The sequence below is a fragment of the Cryptomeria japonica genome, chromosome 7 (assembly GCF_030272615.1).
Source record: "Cryptomeria japonica chromosome 7, Sugi_1.0, whole genome shotgun sequence".
NCBI classification, from domain to species: domain Eukaryota; kingdom Viridiplantae; phylum Streptophyta; class Pinopsida; order Cupressales; family Cupressaceae; genus Cryptomeria; species Cryptomeria japonica.
The window spans coordinates 386,678,577-386,694,398 of NC_081411.1; the positions used below are offsets into that span (position 1 = coordinate 386,678,577).

The following is a 15,822-nucleotide window of genomic DNA, read 5'->3' on the forward strand; positions in this document are numbered from 1 at the left end:
CCCAAGATTCGTGTTTGTTGTCTTGTTGATGCAAGATGGTATCCATTTCTCAATATGTTGCCCGAAGCCCTTATTTATAAGAGTCTAGAAAAAATGCTGTTGGATTACAGACAAGACTTTGCCTGCTCTAAAATGTTTGGCTATCTTGGAATTCTCCTAGATGTGTTGTTTGGAAAAGTGTGCCACTAGGAACACAAGCTGGTTGAGTTTGTAGCGAAGTTGGTTTAGTAGAAGTTGGCAACTTTTCTGCCCTTTGTGAGTGGTGTAGGTATGTGTAATGTTTGTTGTTGTTGATTAGAAGGAAATCTAATTAAAGAAATTGTGACCCCATGTCTGAAGCATCGTGATAATCGCTTGAATTGGTGGCTGGCTAAGTAGTCTATGTTTGTATTGTCCATTCCTTGTGTTTGATCACTAAATGGAATTCGTTCAAGTATGTTATCTATTTCATTTAGATCATATTCTCCAAATTTCTTTGTGTATGTAGGAACTAAAGTAGCTCATGATTTGAGTGAATGTACTCTTTCCCTAAGACCTAATGCTGTGATTGATTGATTGCTCACAAAATTTTGTATAGTTCCTACAGATATGTGGGATAATGATGAACCGTTTCACTTAATGTACTTGAGTAGCATGTGATTGGATGCCCATGTTGGGTGACTATTCCATTGGGTGTATATTTAGATGCATTAGTTTCAACCTCAAATGGTTTAGCGATGTTTGATGACATGATGTGTTTGTCACCAAGTTGTTTCTTGAGCTCGTCGAGGGCATGCATTTTGCAGGCATCCATTGGAAAGGGGTACAACGTGTCTAGGTTGCGTGCTACATGCTCAAAGTGCTCCTCCCAAGTCTATTAGAAGATTAGAAGGCCATCTAAGTATGATGGCGATGACTTTGGTCAAGGGCCGAAGTGTGTTATTCTTTAAATTGGAAGGCATAATCAGTCATTCCTAAATCCTTCCTTTGTTTTCAATGTTGTTTCCAAACAATTTATGGATGAGAACTTGATGATAGCTAGGTTTTATGTCAATCTTGATGATGCATTGTATGCCTTAGATTTGGTTTAGAAGTTCATCCATATGTGTAAGCAAATATGAATTCCTCATCAACATTATTTTTTGTGAAGAAGATTGGGATGCCCAAAGATGAGGAGCTTGACTTGATATATTGCTAATTGTATCTCCCTTGAGTTTGGTATTGGATCTCTCCCTTTTTTCAAAGGGATATGTACTACAATGGATTGTTTGAAACTTCAGATTTTGAAACCAAGTTGAGCCATTGTTGGCGGTAATATTGTACGGGAATAAAACAGTAGTTAATTAAGTAGTACTTGTCTTTGTTAGTATGGTAACCGAGGGATGGTAGTTACAGGTGCAATGGTTGTCCCTCGCACCCCCTTGGTTCCTTTATATACCATGGAAGGTCATTTGTAAAGACATGCATGATTATGAATGGAATAGTATCTCTTATATTTGCTTGATCTTATCTGGTAGCTATGGCATTATTGTTTAGCATTGAGTATTCTATCTGTATGTTTTAAACTGTTCACCCAGAGGGTAAACATATGGCGCCGTTGCCTAAATTTATTCGGAGCACGGGAGTATACTACATGGCACACGGATAATGGGACAACCATTGGCCAAAGGGACAAGCAGTAACCCGGACGAAGAACCTGAAGAACTGTTCGAGGGAGAACTAGCACTCATGAAAGATTTCTCCTGCATCCTCCAGGTTGCGATTTAAACACACGTATGAAGGGAAGCCTCCACCGAAGATGTTCCAGAGGAGGCTGTGTGGAGTGCGCTTGGTGTAAGCCCGACGGTAAATCGGTTGATGAGCAATTTGCCCAACCTTCTGGCACAAGCATTTTTGGCTCTCCAAAACTGCAGGGAAGACACCTATTGGGAGAACCGATGCCAGCAAATCCTACAGGAGTTTCACGAGCACCAAGAGGAGCACAATGAAACCGACCGAGGGATGAATAATCCCTGAATGTGTACGGGCGAAGGAGAATAAACAACAACACCTCCACTGTAGTGACATACATTGTATACCAGGGATGAATTAATAAAAGTGTTCTTTTCAATATAATGTCTTGTCCTATTGCATAAGGAGAATTTAGAATTAATGCCCAATCTGCTAAATAAGGACAAAAATAAGAAGGAATACATAGGGGACTCTGAAGCTGCTCGACAAGCATTAATTCTCGAGCAACAAGTAGAACGAAGAAGAAGATTCAGGAGGATTGTCGAGGAAGGAAGCGGTGGAAATGGCAGCAATGGCTCTGTTGGGGGACCTTTCCCTAACATTGGAGATTGGTGACGGGAGTACGGTAGAGCCGTACATGCCATACAGAGGTGTTGAGACCAAGAGGGAAGACGAGACAGAGAGGCCGAGGATACCGATGCGACCGAAGGTGTCGGGAGGACACAAGGTCACGGTAGTAGAAGCAATTTGTTCGGGGCAGGCTCATCACACCCTGGTAGTCAGAGCAACTTGGTGGGACCCAACGGACCAAATCTCGGCAGAGTACCTTCGGGAGGACCAGTGTCTGGAGGAGGAGTTCTTGGAGGGTTAAATTCGAGTTCCGAAGGGTAGACCGGGCCACCGCCAAGAAACGTAATGGCAAATTGGCAAAAATTACCGAAGTTCATTGGAGATGGGAAAGAAGACCTTGTACGGCACTGCCGTACATGTGAGACAATCTGGTCGGCCAATGGCGTGACCGATAGGGCGGAATGGATGGTGCAATTTCCCGCTACCCTACGAGGAGTAGCCATCGATTGGTACTCGGATGTTGATAAAACCAAATTGAGAACTTGGGATGAATTGCACAAAGCCTTCGAAAAGGAGTTTCGACTCCGAGACGATAATGAAATTGTAGCAGAAATTCTAAGCACCAAGCAAGGGAAAAATAAGACCATCCGAGCATATAGCCGACGCCTCAAGGAATTGTTGGGAAGAATGGATAACCAGCCCGACGATGGGTTGAAGAAAAGGTGGTTTGTGGAGGGCCTAAAATCGTCACTCAGAAGAAAAATGAAAATTGTACCCCCCACATCCTATGACGATGCCTATAACCAGGCAATGGACCTGGAGAGTGAAGGGAAGACATCTAGGAAAAAGAAAGACAAATCCTTTGAAGAGGACTCCTCCGACGGAAGTAGCAACAACGAGGGGTCGAGTAAAAAGGTGCAAGCCCTTCAAAAGGATATGCACCGCATGATGAAGGAATTCAAGAGCATGAAGGGAAGCACCAACAAAAATGAGGAAGTATGGTGCGTAGAATGTAAGGAAGAAGGTCACACAAAAGGCTCTTGTCCAAAAAAGGCCTTCTGCGATATTTGCCAAGTGTTGGGACACTCTACCAAAGAATGTCCCTACAACATGAAGACACGGGGGAACCAAGTACTCTTCACCCAGGAGCAGCCGTCAGCGACAGCAGGCACATCGCAACCCCAAGCCAACACCATGACATCATCTGGCGGTTATAGAGGTAACCGAAGGGGAGGAAGAGGCAACAATAATAATAGCAATAATTGGAGTCGAATGCAGTATCATAGTTGAAAATCTCGGACTCGCCTCGGACTCGGCAAACCAAAATTTTGGACTCGGACTCGGACTCGTGAAAGACTCGCGAAAGACTCGGCAGAGACTCGGCAAAAAAAAAAAACCGTAGTTTTACAAAAAAACATAAAGAAATTAATGCATTTAGAGAACATAAGTGCCATAATTGAAACATTACACATGTCATATGATCTACAAAGTACAAACACGCAATATTTGAAATTTCATCATTCATGGCAGCATATTCAAGTTTCAAGTTTCAACTCTAAAATGTATAATACTATAATGGCAGCATAAGTATATAAATGTTCACAAAATTACATATAATGATATGTCCAAGTCCAACTGCAAATGTGAAAAACAGCAATGTGAATGAACAAACCAAAGAGAAGACTACATCTTCCTCTTTGTATTTTTCCTAATATAGCTCAATTTTTCAGGCCTTGAGCTAGAAGTAGTAGCAGTGGGTGTTGTGGTATCTAAATGGTGAGATGAGTCTTCTTCAAAGTCATAGTCCTCATCATCATCCTCATCTTCGTCCTCATCTTCATCCAATCTTGCTCCTTCTGCATCTTGTGCTGCTCCTCTCTCTATTTCTGCAATTTCTTCTTCGGTAAGGAGGACATCATCACCATCATTTTGTTCATTCATGGTCCAATCACCATATGGATCAATTTCATCCAAGTCAATGGCCTCATGTGAAACACCCTCCACCTGTCTAACTCGAAGGCGAAGGTTGTACCGAACAAATACTAGATCATTGAGCCGCTTTTGTGACAATCTATTTCTCTTCTTTGTGTGAATGCTTTCAAAGACACTCCAATTTCGTTCACACCCAGAAGCACTGCATGGCTGAGACAAAACACGGATAGCTATCTTTTGAAGATTAGGCGTGCCGGCACCATAATTCTCCCACCATAAATCTACAAAAAACATTTAGAAATATTAGAATTGAGAAAAAAATGTAACAATCAAGTTTGTAGGTTTTTTCTTGCACTGTTGAACTAAGTTACTAAATGTTTTACCTGGTTGTTGTTTTCCTCTCCTATCAATTGCTAGTTGTGATGAGAAGAGTCTCCCCTCTGCACTTTTGTAGATCTTGAACAATGGAATGAACATTTCCAAATTCAGAAATAGATACTAGATAGTCAAAGTGTCAAACTCAAATTCAATAATGAACATTTCCGAATTCATAAATAAAGATAGAGCAATTGCAAATGTCAAATCTCACCTCCAACTCATCAAGAACCTTGTCTCTCAACTCAGGATCAGGTGTCATCTTATCAATGCATGTAATAACACCTGCCATGACCTCCTCATCAGCCCTAAATGAATCAGAGAAGTAGAATTTCGGGTTCAAAAAGTAGGCGAAGGCATGTATCGGTTGGTGGAGTTGGTTTGTCCACCTACGATCAATGATGCGCCAAAAGATTTCACATTTTCTTGCATTTCCACGATAGTAATGTGAAATGGCCTCTTTGGCCCTATCCATGGCCTCATAAATGAAACCCATTGGCATGCCCTCTCCATCCACCATACGAAGAACCCTCACCAAAGGTTCTGTCACCTAAAAAAATTAAAACAAATTTTAAATTAATACAAAATCAACCCCTAAAAAATAAAATCAGCAAATAGACAAGATTGTATAAACTTTACTTTTGTGTTTGTTACTTACCGCAGTCAACTCCTCTCCATTTTTATTGAACCCATCATCAAAAACAATGGTCGCAATCTTCTCTGCTTCAGGTCTTTTGGAGTATGCAGACCCCAACCAAGCATCTGACACAAACATCTGCTTAAGATGAGGAATGGCACTAAGAATGCTCTGCAAAGTGATGAAGTGGCTAGCAAATCGTGTCACTCCAGGTCGCACAAGGTCCTTGCCATTTGTGTATTTTCTCATCAAAGCAAGCACCCAAGTATGGTTGTAGATGAATTTGGTGACACTTTTTGCATCTTCAACCACCTTCTTCACCCATCCAATCTTCCCAATGTCCTCTAGCACCAAGTCCAAGCAATGTGCAGCACAAGGACTCCATGTAATCGAAGGATGCCTTTGCATAAGCATTCTACCTGCAGATACATATGCAGCTGCGTTGTCCGTGATAATTTGGACAACATTCTCAACTCCAACTTCCCGAACCACACCATCCAACAGATTACACAAAGTCTCTGCATTTTTTATTTCATTTGAGGCATCAACAGACTTTATGAATACCATTGCACCATTTGAAGCCACCAAGAAGTTGAGAAGAGTCCTATTCCGTCCATCTGTCCATCCATCAGATAAAATGCTGCATCCTTTTCTCTTCCAATACCTTTTCTGATCATCAACCACACCTTCTGTATTTTTCACAGCTTTCTCTAGCAATGGCCCACTGAAGTCATAACCTGTTGGGGCCTTAAACCCCTTACCCGCCACTGTACATGCATTAACAAAACTTTCCCAATACACATTGTTTGCTGCATTGAAAGATAGATTATTGTAAAACCAAAAGTTTGAAGCTGCTATCCGTGCTTGTTCATGCTTCTCTTTATTCCATCCTGTACCTTCAAGTGAAGGTTGTGCACCTGGAACATTGCGTGGTACAAAAAAATTAGGGTCTGATCTAACAGGAGTGCCACTAGCCTCACCCTCATTGTCACCAAAAGATGAAAGTGACTGACGACCCCGACTATGACCAATGGGACCCGAAGTGGACAATGTGGGATTCATTGCAGCTGCTATGGCTTCTCTTGTTTTTTGCCTTTCTTCCTTATGCATATCATTCTCAGCAAGAATGGCCTTCATCTCTCTAATAATTTCAGGAGTTGATTTGGGGCATGCCTCCACACCATATCCAGGTATTTGTGCAAGGTGGTATTTTAATCTATTGATTCCACCAGTCATCCATCTTGTGCATTCGGTGCAAGTGACCTCCCCCTTTTTGCTTCCTGCAATCCCATATTTCCAAGCTTTATCTCTTTGTCTTCCTGACCTTGGGGTTGCCCTTGGAGTTGAACTTGCCATTGCTGATTTAACATGAAAAAAAAAAAATCAGCAGGGTTTTATGGAAAATCAACAAAAAAAATGACAATGAATCATTTGGGAAAAATAGCATTCAAAAACAAGAAAAAAAAAAGAGGAAATAACTTAGGAAAGAAAATAGAAAAAAATTTGGCAGCATATCCCCTTGTTTTTCAAGATTTTTTTCAGTTTCAAAACAATGAAATGATTCAAATGAAAAAAAAAAAGGAGGAGAAAAATCCTTACCTAGATCTCTCTTGCTGATTTTTCCTTCTTCCCTCTACTCCTCCAAACCCTTCTAACCTGCTCCAGCCAAAAAAAACCCAAATTGAAGTCAAAAAATGAAAAAAAAATTGGTTTTAAGCCCCACGGGCGCGTTTTTTCTGGGCCCGCGAGTCCCTGTGAAAGACTCGCGAGTCCGAGTGAAAGACTCGCGCGAGTCTTTGCGAAAGACTCGCGAGTCTTTCACAGGGACTCGCCTGGACTCGCCACGCGAGTCCTAGGCGAGTCGACTCGGCTCGCCAAAGGACTCGCGAGTCCGTGGCGAGTCCGAGGCGAGTCAAAGAGTTTTAAAACTATGTGCAGTATGATGCCAAGGGACGGCCGACGATTCAGTGTCGGGGATGCAACTAGTGTGGACACTTTGTGCGGGATTGCCAAAAAGAGGAGGCATTGCAGCACTTGTGCAGATGGTGTGGTCCTGAAGACCACGATGAGACAAATTGCCCCAAGCCAGGGGTTAACCTCCTCAACATTGAGAAGACTGACGAGAAAGAAGTAACTGGCAATCACCCGCGCCTAGACCAAAAAGGCCATTTATCCCGACCCCCATACGGAGAAGGAGAGATTACGGGAGGCAAAAGCCAATATCGAGTGTGAGAAGACGGCCGAACGATGGAACAAAGAGGTGGTGAGTACATCATCCCGTATGGAAGTCGAAAATAACATAATTGGGCAAGTACTGCAGATGGAAGTGTCGATAAGCGTGAAGGACCTTCTAGACACAATGCCACAGTTGAGAACCGCCATTTTTAGTTCCATACAAACCACTGTGCAGGCACCTTCGGGTGCGACACGGACGGAAGTTTCGGTCAGCCCCTCGACTGACCCAATGTTGTTGGCTTTAAATAGTGGTCGGCATCCTGCGATAGTAGAGATGGGAATTGTCGGGGCTATCCTCAAAGACACCATCGTGGACAGAGGTTCCGGGGTGAATGTGCTGCCGGAGGATATGTGGAAGAAGCTCGAGAATCCTACACTATGGCCACCCACATTCAACTTGGTAGGTGCAGACCAACACGACATCAAGCCACTCGGCACCCTGATGGCCCAACCGGCGACCATCAGCACACAACCTTTCCTACTAGATTTTGTGGTAATCCCACTCAAGAAGAAGGGGTATGACGCCATCTTAGGGAGAGGGTGGCTGGCTACAACAAAGGCGAACCACGATTGGAAGAAGAACACCCTTTCCATGGAGAAAGGGGGGCGGAAGTACACCATTGATCTGAGGACCCAGCTTGTCGGCGAGGAACTTGTGTCATCTGACTCGGATTTAGAGGATTCATATGGGAGTGGGACTCCTATGAAGGTAAAGACGAGAGGGAACCAAATGACAAAGGAGTGCTTGAACTTGGTGGATGCTCAGAAGATGACACTTCCTCATTGAATGGACTCTTCCACTGGCAAATGGAAGACTATGAAGTGTTTCACCCAGCTTGTCACATGCTTCAGATTGAGGACGATTCAGGCGAGGAGGAGGAGTTCCCGCCAGAGTACACGGAGTATAAGGAGGGAGACGCCAAAGTAGATGATGTCCCGATGTACGAATTTTGAAAGGACATACCAATGTGGTACGAAGAACCCACTGTGAAGGAGACGAACTTAGGAGACACTGCCAACTGTCGAAATATTTGGGTAGGCGACGATTGGAGCCTGGTGCTAAAGGCTGCAGCATTCAAAATCTTCATGGAATGCAAGGACGTATTCGCCTGGAATGCAGGATATGAAGGGGGTCTCGCCAGAATTGTGCATGCACCGAATACCATTGGTCCCGGGAGCCCAACTGGTATGGAAGAGGCCGTACCGAATGAATAAGAACTATGCTGCCAAAGTGAACGAAGAGATCGAACGGATGCTGGAGGCCGAAATCATATTTCAGGTGGAGACAAGTGAGTGGGTCTCGTCGATTCTGATATCACTCAAGAAGTAGGCCAACAAGGTCCGCATCTGCATGGATTTTCGATGCCTCAACGCAGTCACCATCAAGGACCCGATTCCTATACCCTTCATAGACAACATTCTGGAGGAGGTGGCTGGCCATGAAATGTACTCATTTCTCGACGGCTTTTCAGGATACAACCAGATTTCGATAGCTGAGGAGGACAAGTTGAAGACCACCTTTGTGGTGGAAGATGGAGTCTATGCGTACAACCGGATGCCGTTCGGGTTGTGCAATGCTCTTGCAACCTTCCAGAGGATAGTCCTTCACATCTTCGATAAGATGTCAGTGGATAATTTTAAAGCCTTTTTGGATGACTGGTCAATTTTCAGGAGCGAAGACGCTCACTTGGTAGCGCTAAGAGAGTGCATGGAGAGATGCCGAAGGGCTAGGCTCGCCTTAAATCCACGGAAATGCAAATTCATGGTACCACAAGGGAAGTTGCTAGGCCATATCGTTTGTAAAGCTGGACTGAAAACGGACCCGGATAAGGTACGGGTAATTGTAGAAATGGAGTCGCCCATTGATGTGATGGGAGCCAAGTCATTCTTGGGACACATCGGATATTACCGGAAGTTCATTGAGAACTTTGCCCAACTTTCATTTTCACTGGACAAACTGACAAGGAAGGGCGAACCGTACATATGGGAATCGTCACAAGGGGAAGCATTCGAAGAACTCAAGAAGAGATTGGTGGCAACACCCATTCTGGCTTACCCAAACTGGGACTGAGAATTCCACGTACACGTGGATGCCTCAAACTATGCCATTGGGGCTACACTGGCGCAAGAAGGGGGACATGGGTTGGATCATCCCATCTACTTTGCCAGTCGGTTGATGTTGAAAGCCGAGAAGAACTACAGTACCACCGAGAAGGAAGCCCTCGGAATGGTCTATGCTGTACAAAAATTTTGACACTACTTGTTGGCAACGCCCTTCACTTTCTATGTGGACCACCAGGCTTTGATGTACCTGGTAAACAAACCCATCATCCAAGGCAGGATAAGCAGGTGGCTATTACTCCTTTAGGAGTTCACATTCACAATAATTGTACGGCCAGGCAATAGCCATGTCATTGCTGACCAGTTGTCCGGGATTAGGTCCGGAGAACCACTAGAGGGGGTGAATGATGACTTTCCAGATGCTCACCTATTCAAGATCGCAGTACTGCCACCATGGTATATTGCCATCGGGGAATATCTTTCCACCTCCGTATTCCCCCAAGGTATGCCACCGGGAGAACGAAGAAAACTTGTGTTGAGAAGCCGCACATTTTAGTTGATTAATGGATTGTTGTATAAAATGGGACCCGACCAGGTGTTACGTCGGTGTGTGATGGAGGAATAGGTGCCAAGTGTTCTGAGGGAGGCACATGAGGGGCCAGCGGGAGGCCATATGGGACTAGACACTACGGCAAGAAGGGTGTTGCTAGCAGGCCTGTGGTGGCCCACATTTTATAACGATGCCAGAGAATGGGTAGTAGGTTGTGATACGTGTTAGAGAGCGGGGAAGCCGCTGAAGAGGGATTTCATGCCCCTCAACCCTTCGCATGCTCAGGAACTGTTTGAACGCTGGGGGTTGGATTTTATCGAGCCACTCAAGGCCAGCCGGGCCAGGAGGTGTGGCTACATTGTGGTAGCCACAAAATATTTAACCAAGTGGGTTGAAGCGCGGACCCTACCTGACAACTCGATCGTAAGTACAACAAGATTCATTTATGAGCAAATCATCACGGTATGGTATCCCTATGCAGTTGACTAGTGACACGGGTGGACATTTTGTGAACCACGTTATTAAACTCGTCACTACTGAATTTAAAATTTTTCATTCATTGTGTAGCCCCTATTACCCGCGAGCCAATGGGCAGACCGAGGCTACCAACAAGATTCTCGTGGAGGTAATCTACAAGTTGTGCGGTGTTGAGGGAGAAGACTAGGAAGAAAAATTACCTTCGGTCTTGTGGGCCTACAGTATAGCATACAAGGTGACCACAGGGCAGACTTCGTTCCAACTTATGTACATGCAGGAAGCTGTTGTGGCAGCGGAATTCATGGTGCCAAGCCTTCGCATTGCAATCGAGAACATACTAGGGGACATGGAGAGCCTAAGGGAGAGATTGTATGTCTTGAACAAGCTGGACGAGGAAAGAATGATGGCCTCGTGGGCTACGGAGGTAGCCCAACAAAGGAGGAAGCTATGGCACGACAAGCACTTGAAACGAATGAGCTTTGCTCCAGGACAATTGGTACTGAAATATAATGGGCGTAATGAGATTAAACTATGCAAATTCAAGGTACGATGGTTAGGACCATATAAAGTCCGCGAGGTCGCAAAGAACGGGGCAGTGAAGTTGTGGACACTGGATGGACGGGAGGTTGCAGGGAGCACCAATGGGTCGAAATTAAAACTGTATCACGAGTAGAGGCGATCGACCGACCCCGAATCCTCCTGAAGAAGTAATAATTAAAAAAAAAAAAAGAGCACAGCCGTACGGGGAAAAAAAATTAAAATAAATAAATAAATAAAAAAATTAAAAATAAAAAAAAATGAAAAATGCACTCTATGGTAAAGCACATCGTACGACGGAATGCTTCGGTGGCACCACGGACCCACCGTACGGTGGAGCCCCGCGTGCCCACCGTGCGGTGGAGCCTGCATGCTCCTGCATGGTGGCACCATGTGCTCCCATGCGTTGGAGCCACGTGCTCACCGTACAGTAGAGCCCGTGCTCCCATTGTAGGGGGATTTAAATTACCCTGCAACAGAACATTTAAAACAAAAAAAAATAAAAAATTCCAAGGGGCAGCAGTTGAAGGAAAAGTAAAGGTCCTGTTATCACAAAAGCTTGCACCCTTGCTGAGCTATCAACTCAGCAACCTTGTGAAACATGGAAACAACCCCGAAGTGTGGGACCTTGCGGAAGGTGGTTGAATCTCCGGAGAAGGCCGACTTCCTTCTCTATCTAGATGCGGGTGTTGAACCAACTCAACACTTGAAAACTAATTCCTAAACCTATCCTAACAATCTGCAGAGGAAAAGAAAAGAGAGAAATTGCTTGAAACAAAGTGAGGTGATGCACCAAGAAGAGATTGTTCCTCTCCCTACCGAAATGACACAAGTAATTAAGTGAAACACCCTGAAGATGCACAACTTTCAGTTGTATGAGTGACCCCAATGCATATATGAAGGTTAGAATTCACTGAATATCAAGAGGGGAGAAGGATTCCCACAAGTCACACTCAGAAAACCAGCTAACACAGCATATATGAAGAGAAAAAGCCACAAGACATACACCTATGATGGAGGTAAGAAAGCATACACAACATACATAAGTTAAAAAGAGGCAAGAATGGTGATTTTTTCAATTAATCATAAGGCCAAAAGCCAATCTTACAGTTGCAGAAATGCAAAGATTACAAGTCTTCAAGAGAAGAGAAGAGCATAAGAAAGCTCAAGGCAGTAGGGAGAGAACCCTTTACAATGAGGCTTAACAGCCTTATATAGAAAAAATGGTTACAAGGGTGATTATGACCCCAGCATGTCAGTCTGGAGGTGCAGGGAAGTGCATGCACTTGACTTGTACATGCAAGCAACCTAGCCATACCCACAAAGGGCAATCCTAAGAAGGTGGATTGACTAACCTTCCAAAGTCAGGCATGACATAAGTCACCAAGCATGGCCCCGTACCTCTCCCTTGATGGAAATCCTGCCAAAAACATTAAATGCACCCTTGTGGCTCCACAAAACAGTGCATAAGTCACCAAAATTGTCGGAGCATTTAAAGCCTGGAGTGTCGATCACGCCATTCGGAAGTGTTGCAAGCCAGAAGCAAGTTTAGAAGACTTCGGAGACCGGGGTCACCGTAGTTGGGGAACTTCGGGGATCGGGATAACCGTAGTTGGGCAAGGAACTTGGGAACCTGGGGGTTCCTGAGTTCCGGGGTAGAAGGACAAGGAACTTGGGAACCTGGGGGTTCCGGAGTTCCGGGGTAGAAGGACAAGGAACTTGGGAACCTGGGGGTTTCGGAGTTCCGGGGTTGAAAAAAAAGGAACTTGTGAACCTAGGGGTTCTGGAGTTCCGGGGTTGAAGAACAAGGAACTCGGGAACTTGGGGGTTCCGGGGTTGAAGAACAAGGAACTTGGGAACCTGGGGGTTCAGGGGTAGAAGGACAAGGAACTTGGGAACCTGGGGGTTCCGGGGTAGAAGGACAAGGAACTTGGGAACCTGGGGGTTACGGAGTTCTGGGGTTGAAGAACAAGGAACTTGGGAACCTGGGGGTTCCGGAGTTCCAGGGTAGAAGGACAAAGAACTTGCGAACTTGGGGGTTCCGGAGTTCTGGGGTAGAAGGACAAGGAACTTGGGAACCTGGGGGTTCCAGGGTTCTGGAGTTTCGGGCTAGAAGAACAAGGAACTTGGGAACCTAGGGGTTCCGGGGTTGAAGAACAAGGAACTTCCTTTTGACAAGACAACACTTCACACTTCATAATTCCATTGCTTTTCTCCTTGATCAACTGGGCAGCGCTGGTCCATGGAACATATCTCTGATCGGTTCTCACTGATGGACCAAGGGTGTCATAAAATGACAACATTTTTGGTGATTTCTGCGGGATGCTTGCCTGCTAAGCATGAAGTCCAGAAGCCTTAAGCATCCATTGGGCACCGAGTCATGGAAGACCCAAACATGTGTGTGCCGTCACTTGGAGGAAAACTGAAAACTAGAGCATACACTCTCTTAAGGAGAATGCGGCATGTGCATAAGCACTTATGAAAGCAAACAACCTCTAGTCTAATATTTACATAGTCATCAAGACCCTCTTTAGAAGCAAGGCTTGAGATGACTCCCATTCACTGGGATTGGAAGAACTTCGCCATCAAGCTTGGAGAGATGAAATGCATTGGCCTCCTTGCAACCAGTGATGACATATGGACCACTCCAGATAGCATCAAATTTGGAGTGTCGCCCAACTTTGGCTCTGTCTGTATCCCACTTGAGAACTAGGTCTCCCTCTTTGAAGACCCTATTAGTAGCCTTTTTGTCAAAAACCTTCTTAACCTGCTCTTGATGAGTCTGAAGTGTATGCATAGCCCGACTTCTAACCTCCTCCAGCTCCATCAACTCAGCTAGTCTTACTGTCATGGCATCATTCTCTGTTAATTCCAGCTGATGCGCTAGTTCAAGAGAGGGTAACTCTAGGGAAGTTGGGAGTCTTGCTTTCTTCCCATATACTAGCATGAATGGGGAAATACCAATCGCCCGCTTGGGTGTGATCCTGTCAGCCCATAAGGATGTCCTCAACTTAGTGTGCCATGCCCTCTGATTGTCTTCAATTGTCCTTTTAATTATCCTGATGAGGTTCTTGTTGGAAGATTCAGCTAAGTTGTTACCCTGAGGGTAATAGTTGGATGATGTCTTCAAGTATACACCATGCTTAACTGCCCAAGAACTGATTTGGGTTCCAACAAATGCCCTAGCATTGTTTGATATGATGGTGGAGGGGACATCGAATCTTGTCACAATTCCCTCAAGGAATTCCAACACTGAGGCCTCAGTGGCATCCCTTAATGTGATTGCCTCCGTCCACCTAGTGAAGTAATCTGTAGCGGCTAGGATCCACTTATGGCAAGCACTAGAAGGTGGGTTTATCATGCCAATGAAGTCTAAACCCCATTGGGCGAATGGTTGATCTGCTTGGATGGGATGAAGAGGTAGGGCAGCTAGTCTTTGCTTCCCAGAGAAGAGAGCACATTTCTTGCAATTCCTCACCCATCTATGTGAGTCAATGAATAAGGATGGCCAGTAATAACCAGCCCTCATTATTTTGATAGCCGTAGTCTTTGCAGAGAATTGGCCCCTTGAAGAGCCATCATGAAATTCCTCTAACAATCTGCTGACTTGGTTTTGTTCAATACATCTTAGTAAGACTCCATTGGAGTTTTTTCGAAAAAGAGTGCCATTCACTAAGACATAGGGAATGGACTGCAACCTGAAATGTCTTCTTTTGGTTCGGTCCAGACCTTGGGGGTATCTACCTTCCATTAAGAAGGTGGTCATGTCACGTACCCACCTGAATTGAGTGTTGTTGTCAGTTGGTTGATCTTCTTGTAACACAAGGGCGACCTCTGAAGTAGTCTCAGAAGATGAGATAAGCTGTTCACATAGGCCCCTGCCTCTTACAAGCTTGGTGATCTTGATGTTGATGTCATACTCCATGACCTTGGTTATCCACCCAACCCTCTTCTCACTGATATCCTTGTTTAGAAGGAAATCCTTGACACTTGCATGCCGAACTAAGAGCTGGATCCTGTTGTTGGACAACATGTGCCTGAACTTTTTTAATGCCCTTACAACAGTGAGGACTTGCTTCTCTACATAGCTATATCTAAGTTCATAGTCCTTTAGCCCCTCACTAAAGAAAGCAATAGGTTGCTCCAACTTGTCATCATTCAGCTGTGTTAGAACAACTGAAATGCTGGATTCTCCTCCGAAGGTATAGAGGATAAAATCTCTTTCATATTAGGATTGACGATGGTAGGGGCCTGAGCAATTGCTTGTTTGATCTCTTCGAAACCGGCCCTTCCTTCTTTGGTCCAATTGAAAGCCAAGTTTTTCTTCAACATGGAAGTGAGGGGTTTTACCATGGTGGCAAAGTTGGGAATGAACCTCCTCACAAAGTTGACCCTACCAAGGAAACTTTGCAATCCTTTCTTGTGACTGGGGAGTGGAAGAGAAAGAATAGCCTCCACTCGCTCTGGATCAATGGTCAAACCCTCCTTGGATACGATATGTCCTTGCAATCTTCCTTGATCAGTAGCAAATACACACTTCCTAGGGTTCAAAGACACACCATACTCCCTGCATTTCATGAACACCTGCTCAAGATGACCAAGATGGTCAGCTGCATGCTTCGAATTAATAGTTATGTCATCAAGGTATACAAGCACAAACTTTGCTAATACACCCTTGAAGGCCATGTCCATTGCTCTTTGGAACGTGGCACCTGCATTGGTTAGCCCAAAGGGCATT

The 15,822-nt window shown here is 44.8% G+C and overlaps 2 protein-coding genes across 3 annotated transcripts in view; one reads left to right on the forward strand and one right to left on the reverse strand.

The window, feature by feature from the left end:
- The window catches only part of LOC131067121 (uncharacterized), a 159,811-nt gene that overhangs the window by 82,972 nt on the left and 61,017 nt on the right, over nt 1-15,822 (forward strand). The window lies entirely within an intron of this gene.
- Nucleotides 3,784-7,142, reverse strand: LOC131857083 (uncharacterized). Of its 2 annotated transcripts, XM_059209140.1 has the most exons (5): nt 6,824-7,142; nt 5,246-6,582; nt 4,802-5,137; nt 4,596-4,668; nt 3,784-4,493 (listed from the first exon to the last, which is right to left on the reverse strand). In XM_059209140.1, exons 2-5 carry the CDS (start codon nt 6,578-6,580, stop codon nt 3,964-3,966), a joined length of 2,274 nt encoding a protein of 757 aa, XP_059065123.1. In that variant the 5' UTR covers nt 6,581-6,582; nt 6,824-7,142; the 3' UTR covers nt 3,784-3,963. The 2 variants fall into 2 exon arrangements, with proteins under 2 accessions (XP_059065123.1, XP_059065122.1); XM_059209139.1 differs by lacking the exon at nt 6,824-7,142 and having other exon boundaries at nt 5,246-6,777.